Source organism: Falco peregrinus, chromosome 4 (assembly GCF_023634155.1).
Source record: "Falco peregrinus isolate bFalPer1 chromosome 4, bFalPer1.pri, whole genome shotgun sequence".
NCBI lineage: Eukaryota > Metazoa > Chordata > Aves > Falconiformes > Falconidae > Falco > Falco peregrinus.
Genome location: NC_073724.1, coordinates 79,940,564 through 79,957,881, shown reverse-complemented (window position 1 = coordinate 79,957,881; position 17,318 = coordinate 79,940,564). Strand labels below are relative to the sequence as shown.

General features: G+C 35.1%; 1 protein-coding gene across 3 annotated transcripts in view; it reads right to left on the bottom strand.

The window, feature by feature from the left end:
• Nucleotides 1-2,462: 2,462 nt before the first annotated feature.
• The window catches only part of KLHL1 (kelch like family member 1), a 235,074-nt gene continuing 220,218 nt past the window's right edge, over nt 2,463-17,318 (bottom strand). For 2 of the 3 annotated variants that reach the window (XM_055802807.1, XM_055802808.1), the window contains 3 exons: nt 15,976-16,188; nt 11,289-11,460; nt 2,463-9,914 (listed from right to left, as the gene is read on the bottom strand). In XM_055802807.1, the coding sequence (XP_055658782.1) occupies nt 9,855-9,914; nt 11,289-11,460; nt 15,976-16,188 (445 nt within the window). In that variant the 3' untranslated portion in view covers nt 2,463-9,854. Of the gene's footprint in view, nt 9,915-11,288; nt 11,461-13,405; nt 14,778-15,975; nt 16,189-17,318 lie in introns of those variants that run through there. The other variant, XM_055802809.1, reaches the window with a different exon arrangement.

The window sequence follows — 17,318 nt, the reverse complement described above, 5'->3', positions numbered from 1 at the left end:
CACACCTATGTACACTACATGTGTCATTCATTGGACAATCAAGGTTAATGTTTTCAGGTTTAAGCAACTGAAGTAAAACATTTTTAAATTCAGCCTTTCTTATCACCTAGGTGGGTTGCAAAATGCCACCTTCAAATATCTAATAGCACTGGGTGCTTATATATGTATATATAGAGAGAGTGAGAGGGATCATGGATTTTATTTGCCTATACATAAGCACTTTAATATCATCTGGGATACTTTAGAGCTTCCCATCTGAACTTCTTTTGCCACTCCAAAACTTCATCTGTGTCATACCTACCAGCCCAGTGTGGATATCTTAGATAATTCTGGGCATCTCAGAAGGTATTAGACACTTAAGTGGAGGCAAATAAACTGAATGCTCATCTCCTTAATTATAATATCTCACCTTTGAAACACTATTTCTTCCTGAAGGCCTTCAAAGGTAGCCCTCTCCAGTGAATTTTGCTGGGGACAGCCTCTAAATTCAAAATAGTTCTCTAAGGATACCAGACTTTAGATATAACCTACCCATCTAAGTGAAGACTGAATACGAACCTGGTTCACAGACCTAATTCTGAATTAGTCATAGTCCTAGACTTCTGCACCTTCATTTTTATTTTTTTAATTATTTTAATGTATTTTTTAAGCATCGTGTCATCATGGAAAACGTGGGAAAATATGGTGTGACAGAATTATAAGTTGTTTATACCTCAGCATTGACTGCTTTTCAAACCCTTAGAGGGTGACATGTTTGACAGCTCCATAGAATCGTAGAATCATAGAATCGTTGAATCATGGAATAATTTATGTTGGGAAAGACCTTTAAGATCTTTGATTCCAACCATTATTCTAGCACTATCAAGTCTACCGCTGAACCATGTCCCTAAGTCCCATGTCTACACATCTTTTAAATACCTCCAGGGATGGTGTCTCAACCACTTCTCTGGGCACCCCTGTTCCAATGCTTGATAAACATTTCAGTAAATAATTTTTTCCTAATATTCAATCTAAACCTCCCCTGGCCCAACCTGAGGCCATTTCCTCTTATCCTGTTCCTTGTTACTTGGGAGAAGAGACCAATACCCACCTTGCTACAGCCTCCTTTCAGGTAGTTGTAGAGAGCAATGTCTCCCCTGAGCCTCCTCCTCTCCAGGCTAAACAACCCCAGTTCCCTCAGCCATTCCTCATAATACTTGTGCTCCAGACCCTTCACCAGCTTTGCTGTCCTTCTCTGGACACACTCCAGCATCTCAATGTCTTTCTTGCAGTGAGGGGCCCAAATCTGAACACAGTATTTGAGGTGCGGCCTCACCAGTGCTGAGTCTCTAGTACTGCTTAGTACTACTGCGGGCCACAGTATTTCCATAGATCCCCAAGGGGAAGCTGTGGGTAGCCAGTAATTATGGGCTGTATTGTTCCCTACCACTGGATGTCTTACTTATGCTAGTGATTTTCTTTATGGTTTAATTTCCAGCAGCTGTGGTCTAACACGTGGAAATCAAAGTTTTGCTGATAGAAGGATTTTGCACAGTGCCTCTGCCTCTAAAGTGTACCTAATCCCCATGTACTATGAAGCAGAGGTATTATGAGGGAATTTGCAATGAAATGTAAGGTTATACCAATCTGACCAGCTTTACACTGGATTTAGAATAAGGCTGAAGAATCATTATTCTGTTGAATATTTTATACATTCTCATTTAAGTTAGAACAGATACATTGCACGGAAAAACTGTTTTTCAACATGAAGTATTTCTGAAGTTACTTTTACATATTCAGATTCTCCTCTGAGGTGGTAGAGAGCCTTAATACCTAGTATATCTGCTTGGTGCAGTAGATGCAAAAGACTCCAAGAACCTGATATTCACAGAATTTAAAGTATGTAGCTAGTTACTGACTTCTAAGATATACCTGAGCTACTGTTTTTCAATATTGAGGTTTTAAGGATTACTTTGGGATAAATAACATTTTTTCTGTTGTGGTGAATGTACAAAGTCAAGCCCCTATTTTACATGCAGCAATATGACTGCTTTCAAATAGTATTTCAATTTATGAGCCAGTAGATTGGTTGGAAAGTTATTTCCCTAAAATCAAACCACTTCTGTTGGCAATAAAATCCAGTACCCCTGGGGAATGTCTTCTTGCAAGAAACACATCTGTTTCCCTAATATTCCTTTTACATTTCTGAGATACAGTTATTCTACTGTATTATCCTTTACATGATATTTCTATTCTGGTATTTTGATAAATATTATACTAATTACACTGGATGTTCTATTTGGTAGGAAAGCTAACTTTGAATCAAACTTCTACCAAGGTTGGAAACATGCTCTCTGAGCAGGCTGGGATCCTGATTTCTGATTTGTGCATACCACACAGAAGATTCACATGTGAGTTCCAAATATTGCATTTGATACTTTATTCACTCAACTGGAGATGTCCTTTTCACTCAACTGGAGATGTCCTTTGGAATAGAAAAAATCTGGAGACAATGACACACATTCACAAACATGAACATCTACAAGAGATCTGGATGCCAGCACTGGGATCATGATAAATATTGCATGACTAAACACACAGTTTTGTAAAGTTGGAGTAATTTGTAAATAGTTGGAAGCTCCATATTAAAAATATTTACATTTTTAGAAAGTTTACATTTTTTTTTCAATGTGTAGATATTTAAAAGACTGAAGACCTATCAAAGAAATTTTACTTTGGAAAAGAAAAATAAACCTTTTATTTTTATGACATGCACACCCACTTTGCATATAGAGTTGTAAGTAATTTGTTACTGGTATAGTGTATTATTATACTTCTTGCTTTCATCAGAAATCTGTGAGAAAATACGTCTAATGGCAGAAAGCCTCTGCAATATAAACAGAAACTGGGAGTGGGGAAGGGAGAAAGGTAGCAAAGCAGTGTTTTACAAGAGCCAATGTGCAGCTGGATTGTGAGGACATAAAACTAAACACAAGTATATGTATGGGAGATTTAATGTCAAAAAAGTGCACTAGGTCCTGTTCCAGGCTGTGAACTTTATATAAGTAAACAGTTTCATACTTGGTGTTGTGTCACCAGATTCCATACATGCACATAGTCATTGTCTAAGTTTCCCACAATATTACAGAATTATTGTAATTTATTATTGCTATTTGATAACAGTTACAGGAACTTTTTTTAAGCCTTTGCAGAATTGCCTTCTCTATTCATTCCTTGTGAAATAACTACTTCAAAGTCATATGTAACAGGGTACATTCTGTTATATCCAGTCCACTGTGAGCACAGTAATAAGGAAAGACTTCTAGAGTGTGAATTCTGTTACAGAAAATTTGTATTTTGTTCATAATCATGATGCACATTTCTGGTGTTTGTTCAGAGACATCAAGGACTGAGCCATTAAAACTTGCATAACTTCAAATTCATTTGTGAGTTATTTTTATTGATGTAATTGAAAAGTGTTTAAGTCACTGGCAAATATATTAATGGGAATTTATTTGGACCTGCTAAACATATAAAACAATCTGAATAATATAGAGAGCCTTTTAGATACATTTTAACATGAGTGCTTTTTAAATAATGGTTAATTAATGGCAGTTCATTGTAGAAGAGAATGATATTCAAGGAAATAATTCTTTGTCTTTGCCAAAATGGTTCCCTTAAGTCAATTAATGTTAGCTTAAGAGAGTAATGTTATGAGACAGGAAACTTCCTGAAAGCATCCTTAAATTGCCTTCATAATTTGCCCAGTTTCATATGATTAGAAGTCTGTTCTATATGCAAAATGATTTTTTAACATTTACTTTTACTTTTAAACAATATTAGTATTTTCATTGCAAAAACACATGTACAAATATGTATTGAATAATTATATTTAAGGACAAAGTAACAACATTCTTACCTTCAAATGTTTTTATTGCCTTGTTTGTGGCTTTGATTTCAATGAAAAAATATCAATAACATTGGACCACAAAATGGCAATAATAAAGAGCTCTACTACATAATGACTATTAAATTACGTTTTTCTACATAGATCTTCATTAATACTGATTATATTTCTAGCATCCCTCACTGTCAATAATAAAAAATGTAAATGTAAAAAATAACTAAAAGGAAAGGCTCAAAACTACAAGGTAATCAACAGTTCCATAAACAACAGAGGATCACACGATAGTCTTTCTTTTCCAAAATGGATTTTTTAACACTACTGTATTGGTAAAAACAACTTGAAAATGGCACCCTCAGAGTAATAGAAAAATATTTACCTATTTTGCTTGATCAGTTTTTCTATTGAGTTCAATTTGAATTATTCCATATTTATAAAGCCTCAAATGTTGTCTAGAAACAACATTTAGAGATGTTAAGAGATGTGCACACACCTGCAGGCCTATGATCTTACTGTCATCACAGAGACATTGGAATGGAAGGATACAGGCTCTTTAGGAAGAACAGACAGTGGAGATGAGGAAGGGGGTGTTGCCCTGTATGTCAACAATCAGCCAGAGTGCATGGAGCTCCTGGGGACAGAGGAGGAGCTGGCCAAGAGTTTATGGGTCAGGATGAAAGGAAGGGCAGGGACAGTTGACATTATAGTGGGGGTCTGCTATAGGCCACCCAACCAGGAAGACCAAGCAGATGAGGTCCTCTATAGACAGATAGGAGCAGTCTTACATTCACAAACCCTGGTTCTCATAGGAGATTTCAACCACAGCCTGGGAAGAGTACAGAGAAATTGTCTGAGCAGCTAGGGATCAGGTTAAGAAATCTGAAACCTTGATAGAATTAAATCTGGCCAGGGACATCAAGGGCAACAAGAAAAGCTTCTACAGATACATCAGTGATAAAAGGAAGAGCAGGGAAAATGTGGGCCCTCTCCACAGGGAAACAGGAGACCTGGTTACCTGGGATATCAAGAAGGCTGAGGTACTCAACGACTTGTTTCCCTCAGTCTTTACCAGCACGTACTCCAGCCATATTGCCCAAGTCACAAAATGCAAAGGCAGGAACTGGGAGAATGAAGAACGACCCACAACTGGAGAAGATCAGGTTCAGGACCGTCTAAGGAACCTGAAGGTACACAAGACCATGGGACCTGATGAGATGCATCTGTTTGTCCTGAGGGAACTGGTGGATGAAGTTGTTAAGCCACTATCCATCATATTTGAGAAGTCATGGCAGTGCAGTGAAGTTTCTCCTCACTGCAAAAGCGGAAAATTAAGTCCCTTTTTTACAAAGGGAAAAAAAGGAAGACCCAGGAAACTATAGGCCAGTCAGTCTCACCTCTGACCATGGAGCAGATCCTCCTGGAAACTATGCTAAGTCACATGGAAACTAAGGAGGAGGTTGGTGACAGTCAGCATGGCTTCCCTAAAAGCACATTGGGCCTGAAAAATTTGGTGGCCTTCTACGATGGGGTTACAGCATTGAAGGATGAGGGAATAGTGACTGATGTCATCCACCATGACAATTGACACTGTCCTGCATGATATCCTTGTCTATAAAGTGAAGAGACACAGATTTGATTGATGGACCACTGAGTGGATAAGGAATTAGCTGGATGGGTGCACTCAAAGATGTGTGGTCAACAGTTCAATATCCAAGTGGAGACCAGTGGTAAGTGGCACTCCTCAGGGGCTGGTATTGGGACTGACATTTTTAACATCTTTATTGGCAATATGGACACTGGGATTTACTGCACCCTCAGTAAGTTTGCCAACAACACCAAGCTGTGTGGTGCGATCTACATGCTGGAAGGAAAGGATGCCATCAAGTGGGACCTTGACAGGCTTGAAAGATGGGCCCATGAGAACCTCATGGAGTTCCACAAGGCCAAGTGCAAGGTCCTGAATGTGGGTCAGAGCAATCCCAAGCAATACAGGCTGGATGATAAGTGGATTGAGAGCAGCCTTGAGAGAATGACGTAGTGTTGGTGGACAAAAAGTTCAATATAGCCTGCCAATGTATGCTTGCATCCCAGAAATCGAACCATATCCTGGGCTGCATCAAAAGAATCATGAGCAGCAGGTTGAGGGAGGTGATTCTCCCCCTCTACTCCACTCTCATGAGACCCCACCTGGAGTACTCTGTTCATCTCTGGGGGCTGCCAACATAAGAAGGGCACGGATTTGTTGGAGTAATTCCAGAGGAGAGAGATGGAGATGATCAGAGGGCTGGAGCACCTCTTCTGTGAAGACAGGCTGAGAAGGTTGGGGTTGTTGAGCCTGGAGAAGAAAAGGTTCCAGGGAGACCTTATAGCAGCCTTCCAGTACCTCAAGGAAGCTGGAGAGGGACTTTATACAAGGGCAAGTAGTGACAGGAAAAGGGGGAATGGCTTTAAGCTGAAAGATGGTAGATTTAGATTAGGTATTAGAAGGAAATTCTTTACTGTGAGGGTGGTGAGGCACTGGAACAGGTTGCCCAGAGAAGCTGTGGATGCCCCATCCCTGGCAGTGTTCAAGGCCAGGATGGATGGGGCTTAGAGCAGCCTGGTCTAGTGGAAGGTGTCTAGTAGAAGGGGCTGGACCTAGGTGATCTCTAAGGTTCCTTCCAACCCACACCATTCTATGATTCTGATTTCCTTATGTCTATGCCAGTTTTTGAATACAAGTCTTCAGGCACAAGAATGACTACTTCCTGCCAGTATTGTTTTCCCTGTCTTCACATAAAAATCTGTATAGACTTGTCCATTTATAAATAGATTTTCTAGCATTATGTCCTTCACATTCCTCCTATTTCAAAACCAGAAGCAGCAAGAATGAAAGAAATAAAATCTCAAATAAATAAAAAAGAGGAGGTTTTGACCCATAGAACAGAGAAATGCAAGGCTTTGCAGTAGTCCCAGAGGACCTTAATTTGAGTTACCCCTGAGGACCTTAATTTTTATTAGTTTTACTTATGTTAGATTAATACAAAAGGTGTTCTTATATAAGATTGGGCAACAGGAAGAAAATAGGTATAAGGCCTATGTATACGCACAGGCTAGTGTGAAACAGACTTTCTAGTAAAACTAGTTAACATTCTGGAAAAAAAGCATGCTAAAATGAATAAAAGAATGGAAAAGTGAAGAGAAAATGCTAATATTTCAGAATTATTCAGGATAATAAGCTACAACATTTACAAGCAGAATTTTGAGGATTTTAATTATTGATTTCACTGAAATTAATATTTGTTGCAGATCTGATTCCACGGTGATTTTCATACTGTGAAATCAAAGGGATCATATGAAAGAAAAGGTACCATGATACATTAACAATGATGAGATAAATTTCCTATAATGTAATATTGTTTAGTACAAGTCTGCCTATCAGAAGCAATTTTAAGTCTTAGACATAAAAAAGGGATCTCAATGGATCACAGAAACCAAGACTAAGATTATATATATATTTTTTAATCCAATCCCTTGAAATAAAAGGTGAAACTATTATTGTTTTTAATAACAGCAGAGTTAACAAAACAGTAAGAAAAACTTAAAATTTTATCAAAAAATTATCCCTAAATTCTGTTTAGAAGAAACTGCAGAATATATTGATGTAGGTGTGTAAAAGGAATCTGGAAGTCAGATTTGGTTTTTATTGTGGCTAGATTTTACATAATCTAAATAAAAAAATAAATAATTTTATTCTTTCAGCATAAGAGAGGTGGAATAAATGAAAAAAATCACGGGAATAATATTTCTTTTTGGATAAATAAAGGCAATTTGAAAATGTGTAAAAGGAAATTGAGAATAAAAAAATAAATTGAGGATAAATTGAAGATAACAATGATCAAGGTACACAAACAAAATCTGCCATGGGCTGCAATTAATAGAAGTAATCCTTTCTTGAAGGTCAGTATATAGGTAGAGTAATCATATTTCTATTGTGTATGAATATAATGTAATCAAAAGGAAGTTCAGGGAATAAAGTTAAAATTAAATTCCTAAGTTCATTAGGTATCTGTAGGTGAACTAAATGCTAATTTCTATATTTAATTGTAATTATAATTCTAGAATCTTCTTGGTTTAGTCTCAGAAGCTTATGATTTTGTGAAGCAAAATTTGTAGAGCTGTAACATCTTTTATTCAATAAGTTGTTATAGTTGTGTAAAAATGGACATGCTTCTTTGTGGAAGACTAATTGCAATTCATAAACCAACTCACTGGGGAAAACTAATATTGAAGATTTTGCAGCTGATTTCTAATTAGAACAGAGAAGCATTTAAAAGATTTAAACCAATACACTTAGGCTTCACAACTGAAGTTCAATTTGTGTCAGGGAACAAAGATCTCCATCCATGCTGATGCTGTTAGAAGGAAAGACAGATTGTCAAATCAAATGTCCCAAGTAGGTGGCTGTATGTATTTTTTAAACTCAAATGGTTTCAAAGGGTTTTGCTAAGAAAACTCTTTTAACTACAACCAGAATTGCTTCTCAAAATTGCTAGACAGAGGATTGTGAGGTTTCTGCTTCTGGACCATGAAATGTTTCCTTAAAGATCAGCTAGGCTTTAAGGAAGAGGTATACTTGGTAGTTCTTCTCCCAGAGCCTATGCCTCTCTGAATAGCAGAATTTCATATTCCATTAGTGGCCTTAGGATTTGAATTGATTTAGCTGAGCAGATAGAAAGCATCAGTGTCAAATCTACTGCCAAGGCAAAAGCTCAAAGCATCCTTACTGCCAGAAATGGTCAACCCTAAAGGGAAGCACAGATGACACTAGTATATTTACCATATGAACTTTATTAGATCAAATGGTCTAATTTTCCTTATCCGACTTGCATTTATTTTCAATTCCCTCCTTGCAGTTATTCTCAGTCATAAGTGGAAAGTCATAAATTGGCAGCTTTAATCAGGAAAAGTTGTGTATGTACAAGCATTAGAAATAAATAAAATGTAGTGTTTTTACCCCTCCTGAAATGTTAGAAGAGGCTCTATGAACTGTTCTGGTCATGGTTCATTGGTTACATGATGCAGTGAAGGAACAGTATTAATTTTCCAGCTTTTCATGAGCTTCCAACATGCAGAAGATGCATTAAACAACGAGATCAGAACCCACATGCTTAATTTGAATATAAGATTAAGAATTAGGAAACTGTTATTTTGCCTCCCATATTTGTAACAAAGCCCTAGTGAAGCCAAAGGATTGCTTTGTGTACAATTAGGTTAAACACACAGGCTTCCCTTTCAATACGCTCCCTTACACGATATATTAACACAGGCATGGAGGTAAAATCTGAAGTTACCAAAAAAGAGTCACCTTGGAGGTTTACTTTTATTCTTTTTTTCCTTCCTACTGTAGAGCAACAGGTCAGTCATTATGAATGAAACCTGAATATCCAGACTTTGCAACCTCTTCCCTTCAGTAAGAACCAAACTGTCTGTTTAAATGAAAAGGCCATAACCCATTTGAAGACGAGACCTAAACAGATGATTTTATATTACTATCTACTTTTGTCTTTTAAAAAAACACAGTTTAAAAGTGATTAAATGTACTTTAATGTTTCTGCAGTTAAAAGTCTTGTGGACATTAAAACCATTCTTGTATTCCCTCCTGCTCCTTCTGCAGAGCTGTCCCTTGATTATCCAGTTCTCCAGAACAAATTCATGAGAACAGTACCTGAACTTACTACTCCATGTTCACATATTTATGCCTACAACAGCTTGATTTTTTTTTTCATGATCATGAACACTGATCATGAACAGGTTTTATGATTTTATAGGGCATAAATAATTAAATCTTTCTCACTTCCAAACTTCTTCAAGTTTGTGATCAACACCATATTCACTGTTTAAATCCTTGTTCTCATTAAGTTATCATTCTTATTGTCTGATAGAAAAATAATAATTTCACAGTCAGTAAAATTCTAATCAGTGCTGACAGTCATGGTTGTTTGATGACTACAACACAGGCACCAGCTCTTCCAATATTTAGGGAAGCCATCTGCAGAAAAAAAGATACAAATTAGCTAAACAGGAACAAAGCCATGCAAGAGATTGCAAAAGTGCTGTGTCAACTTTATTCTAAAATGGTCAAAACTAATGGGAGTATAAACTGCTAAAAATAAATACAACCCACAATATCCCAGTACTGTAGTTTTTAAGTTACTTACATAGGACATCTTTCATTTAAAAGTGTGAGAACAGAAAAAAGAAGTGATTTTAGAGCTGTCATCAATTTTGTGTACTGTTGACATGCGAGGGTTTTCAATAATCTGTAGGCTGTAGCTGTTACACATTTCCTAACTATCTGTCCAAATGTGGTTATTCATGGATTTTTTACATGGACTGGTGGATTTGGGAAAAGAAACCTTCCAAAAATTCCTTATTTCGTACAGAATGTCATGAAAATGTTCTCTTCTAATTTAATTAATAGTAGGTAAAAAAGATGGGTTTCTGCATTAACTTTACACCATGTATGTCTATATTTAAAGTTGACAACAGAAGCCCCCCTTCACAATCGTAAAAAGAAATAGGCATTTTTTTATTACATCTGGCCTATTTTAAACATTTATTTTAGGATAAGATCATGCTTTTGAAGTATATATTTTTCTTTATTAACTTTAAAGGGAACTTAGGGGGATTAATTCAGATGTAGACATCTACACTGGTGGAACAAATTACTTTTTCAGAAAGTCTAAAAAGAGAGTTAATAACAGAAAGTGTTGAAATAATCTTTTGTTTCTTTTTAAGTCTGCTATGAATCCAAATTTTTCCAAGCACTACTGTGATGTGATAAAATACATTCTTTCTACAACCAAATCACTAATCCCCAGATTCTTGCATTATACCACTGTTTCTATTATACCTATTAATTTTTATATGGTTCAAAATTAGGAACATGCATGCACACATTTCAAAATATCCATCAAAAACAAGAAAAAGTTAATTGAAAAATGAAATGAAAACTTGGCTCTCTACAAAAACTAAACAAATTTTTATATGAGGATCCGCAGGACATACTGGTTACCAATTAAAATTTCAGATCCATTTTGACACTTTTTATGACATTTCTTCTGCATGAAGAAAAAAAAATGATATAAAAATTGATCAGAACAGGAATTTTGTCTGAAAAGTAACAAGATAATACTAATGACTGCTTATTCTGTCTTTTTCCAGTTTCTTAGAATCTAATTCTCTCTTCTTTATCTTCAGAGGAAACTCCTGACATAATATTTGATAAACTACTAAGACTAGTTTTAGAGCTATGGCAACCTCAGATACTACTTTTTTTTTTTTCTTTTTTTCTTCAGAAAAGTAATGTTTTTATGTACAACTATCAAAATATGTTACAAACAAACAAACACTTTCTGATTACCTGTGTCCATTCATTAGTTTGAGGGTCATAAGCTTCCATAGTGTTCAGGTATGTTTGACCATCGTAGCCACCTACTGCATATAATTTGTCACCAAGGAGACAGACACCAACAGCATCTCGAGGCATACTCAGTGGAGCCACCATTGTCCATGTATCAGTTTTTGGGTCATACCTGAGGAAAGAGAAAGGAAACTGAATGTCCAGGGAGAAGATAAGTGTTGTTTCATGCTGATCTTCACTTTCCAGTGGGGGGTGGGGTGGGGTGGGTGGAATCCTTTAGCATCCTATTTAGCACACATTTATTGTGTTCCCAATTCAAACCTCTAAATGTTGATTATGAACTTTTGCTCAGCTAACCTTTTGGAATAAACCAGGGTATTTGTGGGATAAGGTGTCATAAAAAGCAGTTTGAGAAGGATATAAAAGCAATATCTGGATGTATGTATACTTTAATGTAAATATTTTAAATTGGATATTTCTTGTAGCACATTAAAAATGTTTTTTTCTAAAATTCTATTACACCATATTTTAATTTCTAAAATTATCCTACACAATGTTCATAGCCAGAAAACCTTCCTAAGTATTCAGGGCATATGCTTAACTGCATTAGAGTTAGATTCTCCTGACATTTGCTCAAGTGAGGAGAGTAGTACAAGCAGTAACCACCACGGAATTGTTAAAACTGAGGCCAAAATTCCTTTTGTATAATGAGAGTCACTTTAAAATTAAACATTTAGCCTAAGCCATTAATTCAGATATTCATTAACAAGAAAAATCAATTAAATTCAGAAGCACTTCCATTATATCTATTTTAGACATCTGTAAAACAGAAATTAATCACCTCTTGATAGTGCCTCTCACTTTGTTACTAGGACTGTCTGGAGTAGTAGGTTAAACTAGATACCTCATTTTTAGATGACAGATATTACTAAAATAGAATACTGTTTCACATTATAAAAGAATTAATGTTATTTGTCCTTAAGCATCCCTACTATGTAGCAGAATCACTTGATAAACAGTTTAAGGACACAAATCCTTTGACTGACTTTAGACATTTGCTTAAGTGTAAGGTAGATCACATTTTGGGCATGATAATTTCTCTAAAATAATTATAAAGGAACTCTATATTGGCTAAAAATCTTTTTTATTTACAAGTCCCCTAGCTACTATATTGTTATGAGACTACAAACCACTATCTCCTACACCTTTAAGAGACAGTATTAGCTCTAGATTAATTTTTTTAGAGATAGTAAAGTTCTTTCAACATATTTACTTGTACTCTAAACCTTATTAACTAGAAGTTGATAATCCTACAGAAAGCTGTATATACATATACTTTACAAAAAAGGAAAATTTCAGGCTTTCAATACAAAGGCTGATTGTAAGGGTTCTTGTAGCTATTTCAGTCATTCATATTTTCAGTAAGGAACTAGTAGGAATAGTGTTTGAAGTCCCATGTTACACGTGAATACTGGGAAATGTTTAACTTTTTAATATAAATGTTGCAACAACATTATACTACTTTGCTTATAAATGCCTTGTTGTTCATAAATATGGCCTTCAAATTAGACAGTAAAAGAATTGTCTTTAACCCTGATGAAATTGTTCTTGACAGCCGAATAAATTTTGAAAAAAAAAATCTGCTCATGTACTGACTACTAATCCTTCTGGCTTTATCGGAACGCCTCACGAAATAAGATGTTAAAATTTTGTGTTTGACTCTTTACATCTAAAATACCATTAAATTGATTGTGTTGTTGATTTTATTTTATTATTTTACAATTTATTTTATTTATTCACATTCTTTCATTTTTCTATCCTTCCTTAAGAATTTTTGAGTTAAATATCTAAATATTGATAAATGTATTTTAAAACTTGAGAGGAAAATACTTTAAAGCAATGCTTGAATATGTGGAAGGGAAATGTACGTGTAATAAGCCAAAAAAAGAAAAAAATAGGTTTTGAATGGATTTTTTCAAAGACTGTGTGACTTTGTCAAAGACTGTGTGACTTTTTCAAAGACTGTGTGACTTTTTCAACAACAGCATTGTCTGTTTCTAGCTGAGTTTCCCAGCCAGTGAAATGCACCAGTGTGCGTTGTATCTTCACCTGCCTAAAGACTCTTTAATAGACTCTTTGATATACTACACTTGAATTATAAGGACCAAGGTGAGGAGGTGTAAAAGCAGGGAAACTAAAAACAATTTATATTTTTTTTACTTTTTTTTTTTTTTAATTAACAGGTATAAAAGTTAAACAGAATTCTTGTAACTCAATTCTGACAACAAAATAGAACTGCACAAGAACTAGGTTTTTGTAATTGCCAGGAAAATGTCTGAGATTTTTTATATCCTTTCTTCTGCTAAAAACAACTGTACATTTCATCTTTATAATAACCAGGTAAGCCCTAGGGTGAGAAGGGTTATGGTAAAAGTTCCTGAATGTAGAAAGAAATCAATTTGAAATCAAGGTGAGATGAAGGGGAAAAACTATAGATCACTTGCTTATGTTTTTAATAGCTGTAAAGTTTTGACTAACATTTGGAAAATAAAGCTGCTTCACAAAATCTGCCAAAATATCTCCAAAATTTTGTAATTCCTGAAAAGGAACTAGATATTTTAACTTTAAATAAGAATACAACATTGTATTTGCCCAGCTTGTGAAGAGCTGACAAGCATAACTATTATTTTCTTTTAGAATGCTTGAATCCATAGGAAAACCTTTACAATTGCATCAACCTTCAGAGATCAAACTAGGACTCCTAGTAACTACTGAGCAGAATTTAAGCAGTAGCATTTAAAAAACACATATCTGCTCTCACTAGATCTACGTAATCTCAAAAATAGTTTTAAAAACATTATGTCTGGTTCAACAGTTCAAGAGGAGCAAACTGGCATTTGAATAAAGCACATCTTATTAGGCTGTATCAGAATGACAAAAGGACTGAAGAGGAGGGAGTTAAAAAAGTGATATTTACAGAAAGTAAAACTTTCAGAGACATAAAATAATTTACTATAATAGACCTTACCACTTACTAGTCATTGGTTTCCTAAATTATTGAGCAGGTTTTATTTTTTGAAGATGATGTATTATTTTTTAATGTAAAAATAGACACATTAAATCACATCCTAGCTACCTTATAAACTTATCAATCACTGTGAGGGCCATGACAGTTTTTTCACGTTTTATTGGAGTTCACTGGATAATTCACATCCACTTTATGCAAGCTAATAGCCTCACAAGTTCTGATTTGTTAGTCACAACTTTGACTCTGGAAGCTAACTGCCCATAAAGTATACTATTCACATTTTTTGCTATCATTGCAAAAATACTTAAGACAAGCAGCACTGTATAATGTCATTCAGATACAAGCACATAAAATAGCTTAAGTATATGTGGTTTAGTTTGTTGTCACAATATCCCCTTGAGAAAGACAAATGCGATGGGAGGTGGTTTGTCTTCAGCTCCAGAAAGGTCTTCTTTCAGAGACTGCAAAATGAAAGTAAAGCTCCCTTACAATAAGCAGAAGTAGTTGGAAAGATTTCATATGTATTAATATTGTCAGTAATAGTCTTAATATAAATTTATTTCACTGAAAATTCTTGTTATTGTTCCTTATAAATAGAGGTCCATGAAGATAGGCCCTGTAAGCACAGGCATCATGGTATTTTTCTGATGAACTCCCATCTGTTGGAGGCAAGAATTATTGTATTTGGCAGTCTGTGACCTTTGCTTATATGCAGTGGAGATGGAAAAGAGTCTAAGACTGAGCAAAAACATATGGATAACATAAGGAGTAAATTTTAACTTATAATCTTTGGATTACATATTGGGTAACTTAAATGCCAAGCCACATTCAGCAGAAGAAATAACTGACATTCAATTAAAGTTTAACCCCATCAGAAAATAAATAGATAAATCTCTCCCAGCACCTATCTTTACTTCTATGTTAAGATAAACCAGCTGCTCAAACATACTTACTTTAACCTTTGCAACCCGTACATATTTTGAGAGTGTATTTTCCTTATTTTATTTTAAAGCATACAGAAAAGGAAAAGTCAAACCATTGAAACATTTGAAGAGTACCTCGAAATTGAATGCTATAATCACTCCAATTGTGCCTTACTGCCCTACTAGATCTTCTTGAATTTGCAGAATACCCACTTGCAAAAATCAGTGTACTGTAAATAGAATGTATACAGCTTGTATCGACACATCAGAAAGTGGTGATGTTGCTAAAGGAAGCAATACTATGTACTGTAAATATCTATCACTTAAACAGTTCTATATTTCTTCTTTGCTCGGCTACATTTTAGTTACAAAATGCTTCTAACAATTTGGTGTTACAAAACTATTTCAAGGCTGAATTTTTGTCTCTGCAAAGTTTATTTTATTACTCTTCAATGTGTAGTATTGTGCCTTAAAACCCAGGATTTCTTAAATGAGAGGTGAAGAGTGGATTTTTGTGTCCATGATATTACATAATAGTACTGTGGGGAAAAAAAAGGGAAAGAAAATAACCTTCAAAAAAATTGAATTCTATAAACTTCTGTGGAATTTTCTAGTAAGTAATTATTTGACATTTCTTGGTGTAAAAACATCAGTTTAACTTTACCATCATGTACCTAAGAAAATTATGCTACTGGACATTATAATGTATTCAAACAATGCATGTGTAATTGGGTACCTTTCTACATAGTCCAGCAGTCTGGAACAGTGGTTAGAAGCAGGAGCATCATGGCCTCCAACTGCATATAGAAATCCATCACATGTAGCCACTCCTACACCTCCTCTTCTCTTACACATAGGAGCACACATATTCCATTTATTTGTGTGAGGATCGTAATATTCCATTGAACTCAAACACGAACTTCCATCCCGACCTCCAATTGAATATAACCTAAGAAAGTCCACACAAATAAAAATTTTAATAAACCAAGAGCTCAGAACTGTAGCTCAGAACCCAAGGATCGTCTGTTTTGTTTTTTTGGTTTTTTATATCTGACATTAGTAAACAGGAAAAAGAAAAAAAAATCTCCCAAAATCATATGAATTTCATATGGTCAGCAAACACAGATAATTTTGATATTATTACCAAATGCACATTCTACTTAGTGCTTTGCCCAACTGAATGGAAAGGAAGATATTTTCTTTCTGGTAATGGACATTTTCATTCTTCGATTATAGCATATACTGCCAAGAGTGCCACAAGTGCCATGCAGACATGTCTCTACAGATTTATAAATCATGTAAGCAGGGTTGCTGCCTAACTGCTCATCATCAGTGAGGTAGAAGTGGAAGTGCTAACTTACAATTGATAATTTAGACACAGATATATGCAATCCATTTATTACAGTTTCTCTGTGGTTTTATTGTGCACCAAAGTTGTGGAAATTAGTCTGACAACTGCTGTCACGTATTTTAATATTTAATATGTGAATAGATTCACAAGCTTCTAGTTCTCCTTTTTTGGGAGAAAAAAAAAAAAAAAAGGACCTCATAAGCTCTGTATGCTAAAGTATAAACCATACAGAAAACTGTAGCCAGACTCTCATCTAGTATTCAACCTACTCCACATGAAAAACTATCAATGAGATGGTTGTGTCCAGACAGAATTTTACACTTATTATATGGTATAGATCAAATATGCAGTGCGTTGCAGAAAAGAATATCACCTTATGTTTTAAACATGGATTTTTAAAAAGTACTACATTGGTTTTGAGGATCTTGGTTAGATTGAAGAAAAGTTCTGACCACACTAACATTAACATGTCTACCCAGCAAGTAAGAAAATGATACCCCCAGGCACAGTATGTTGATTTCCTTCATCAGAATATATTGCAAAGATTTTGTTCTGTAGGGAAGTCATAGAAAACTGAAAATATTTTAAATTCAAAATGGCAAAAATGTAGTTTGAGAAAAAAATATGTTGTGTTCATAACCATCTGCAGGCAAGAAACTTGTTTCATTGCCCCTTTTATAAGCGTTCCCAGGAGGAAACAGTTCTGATTATTTTTTTCCCACTATTAC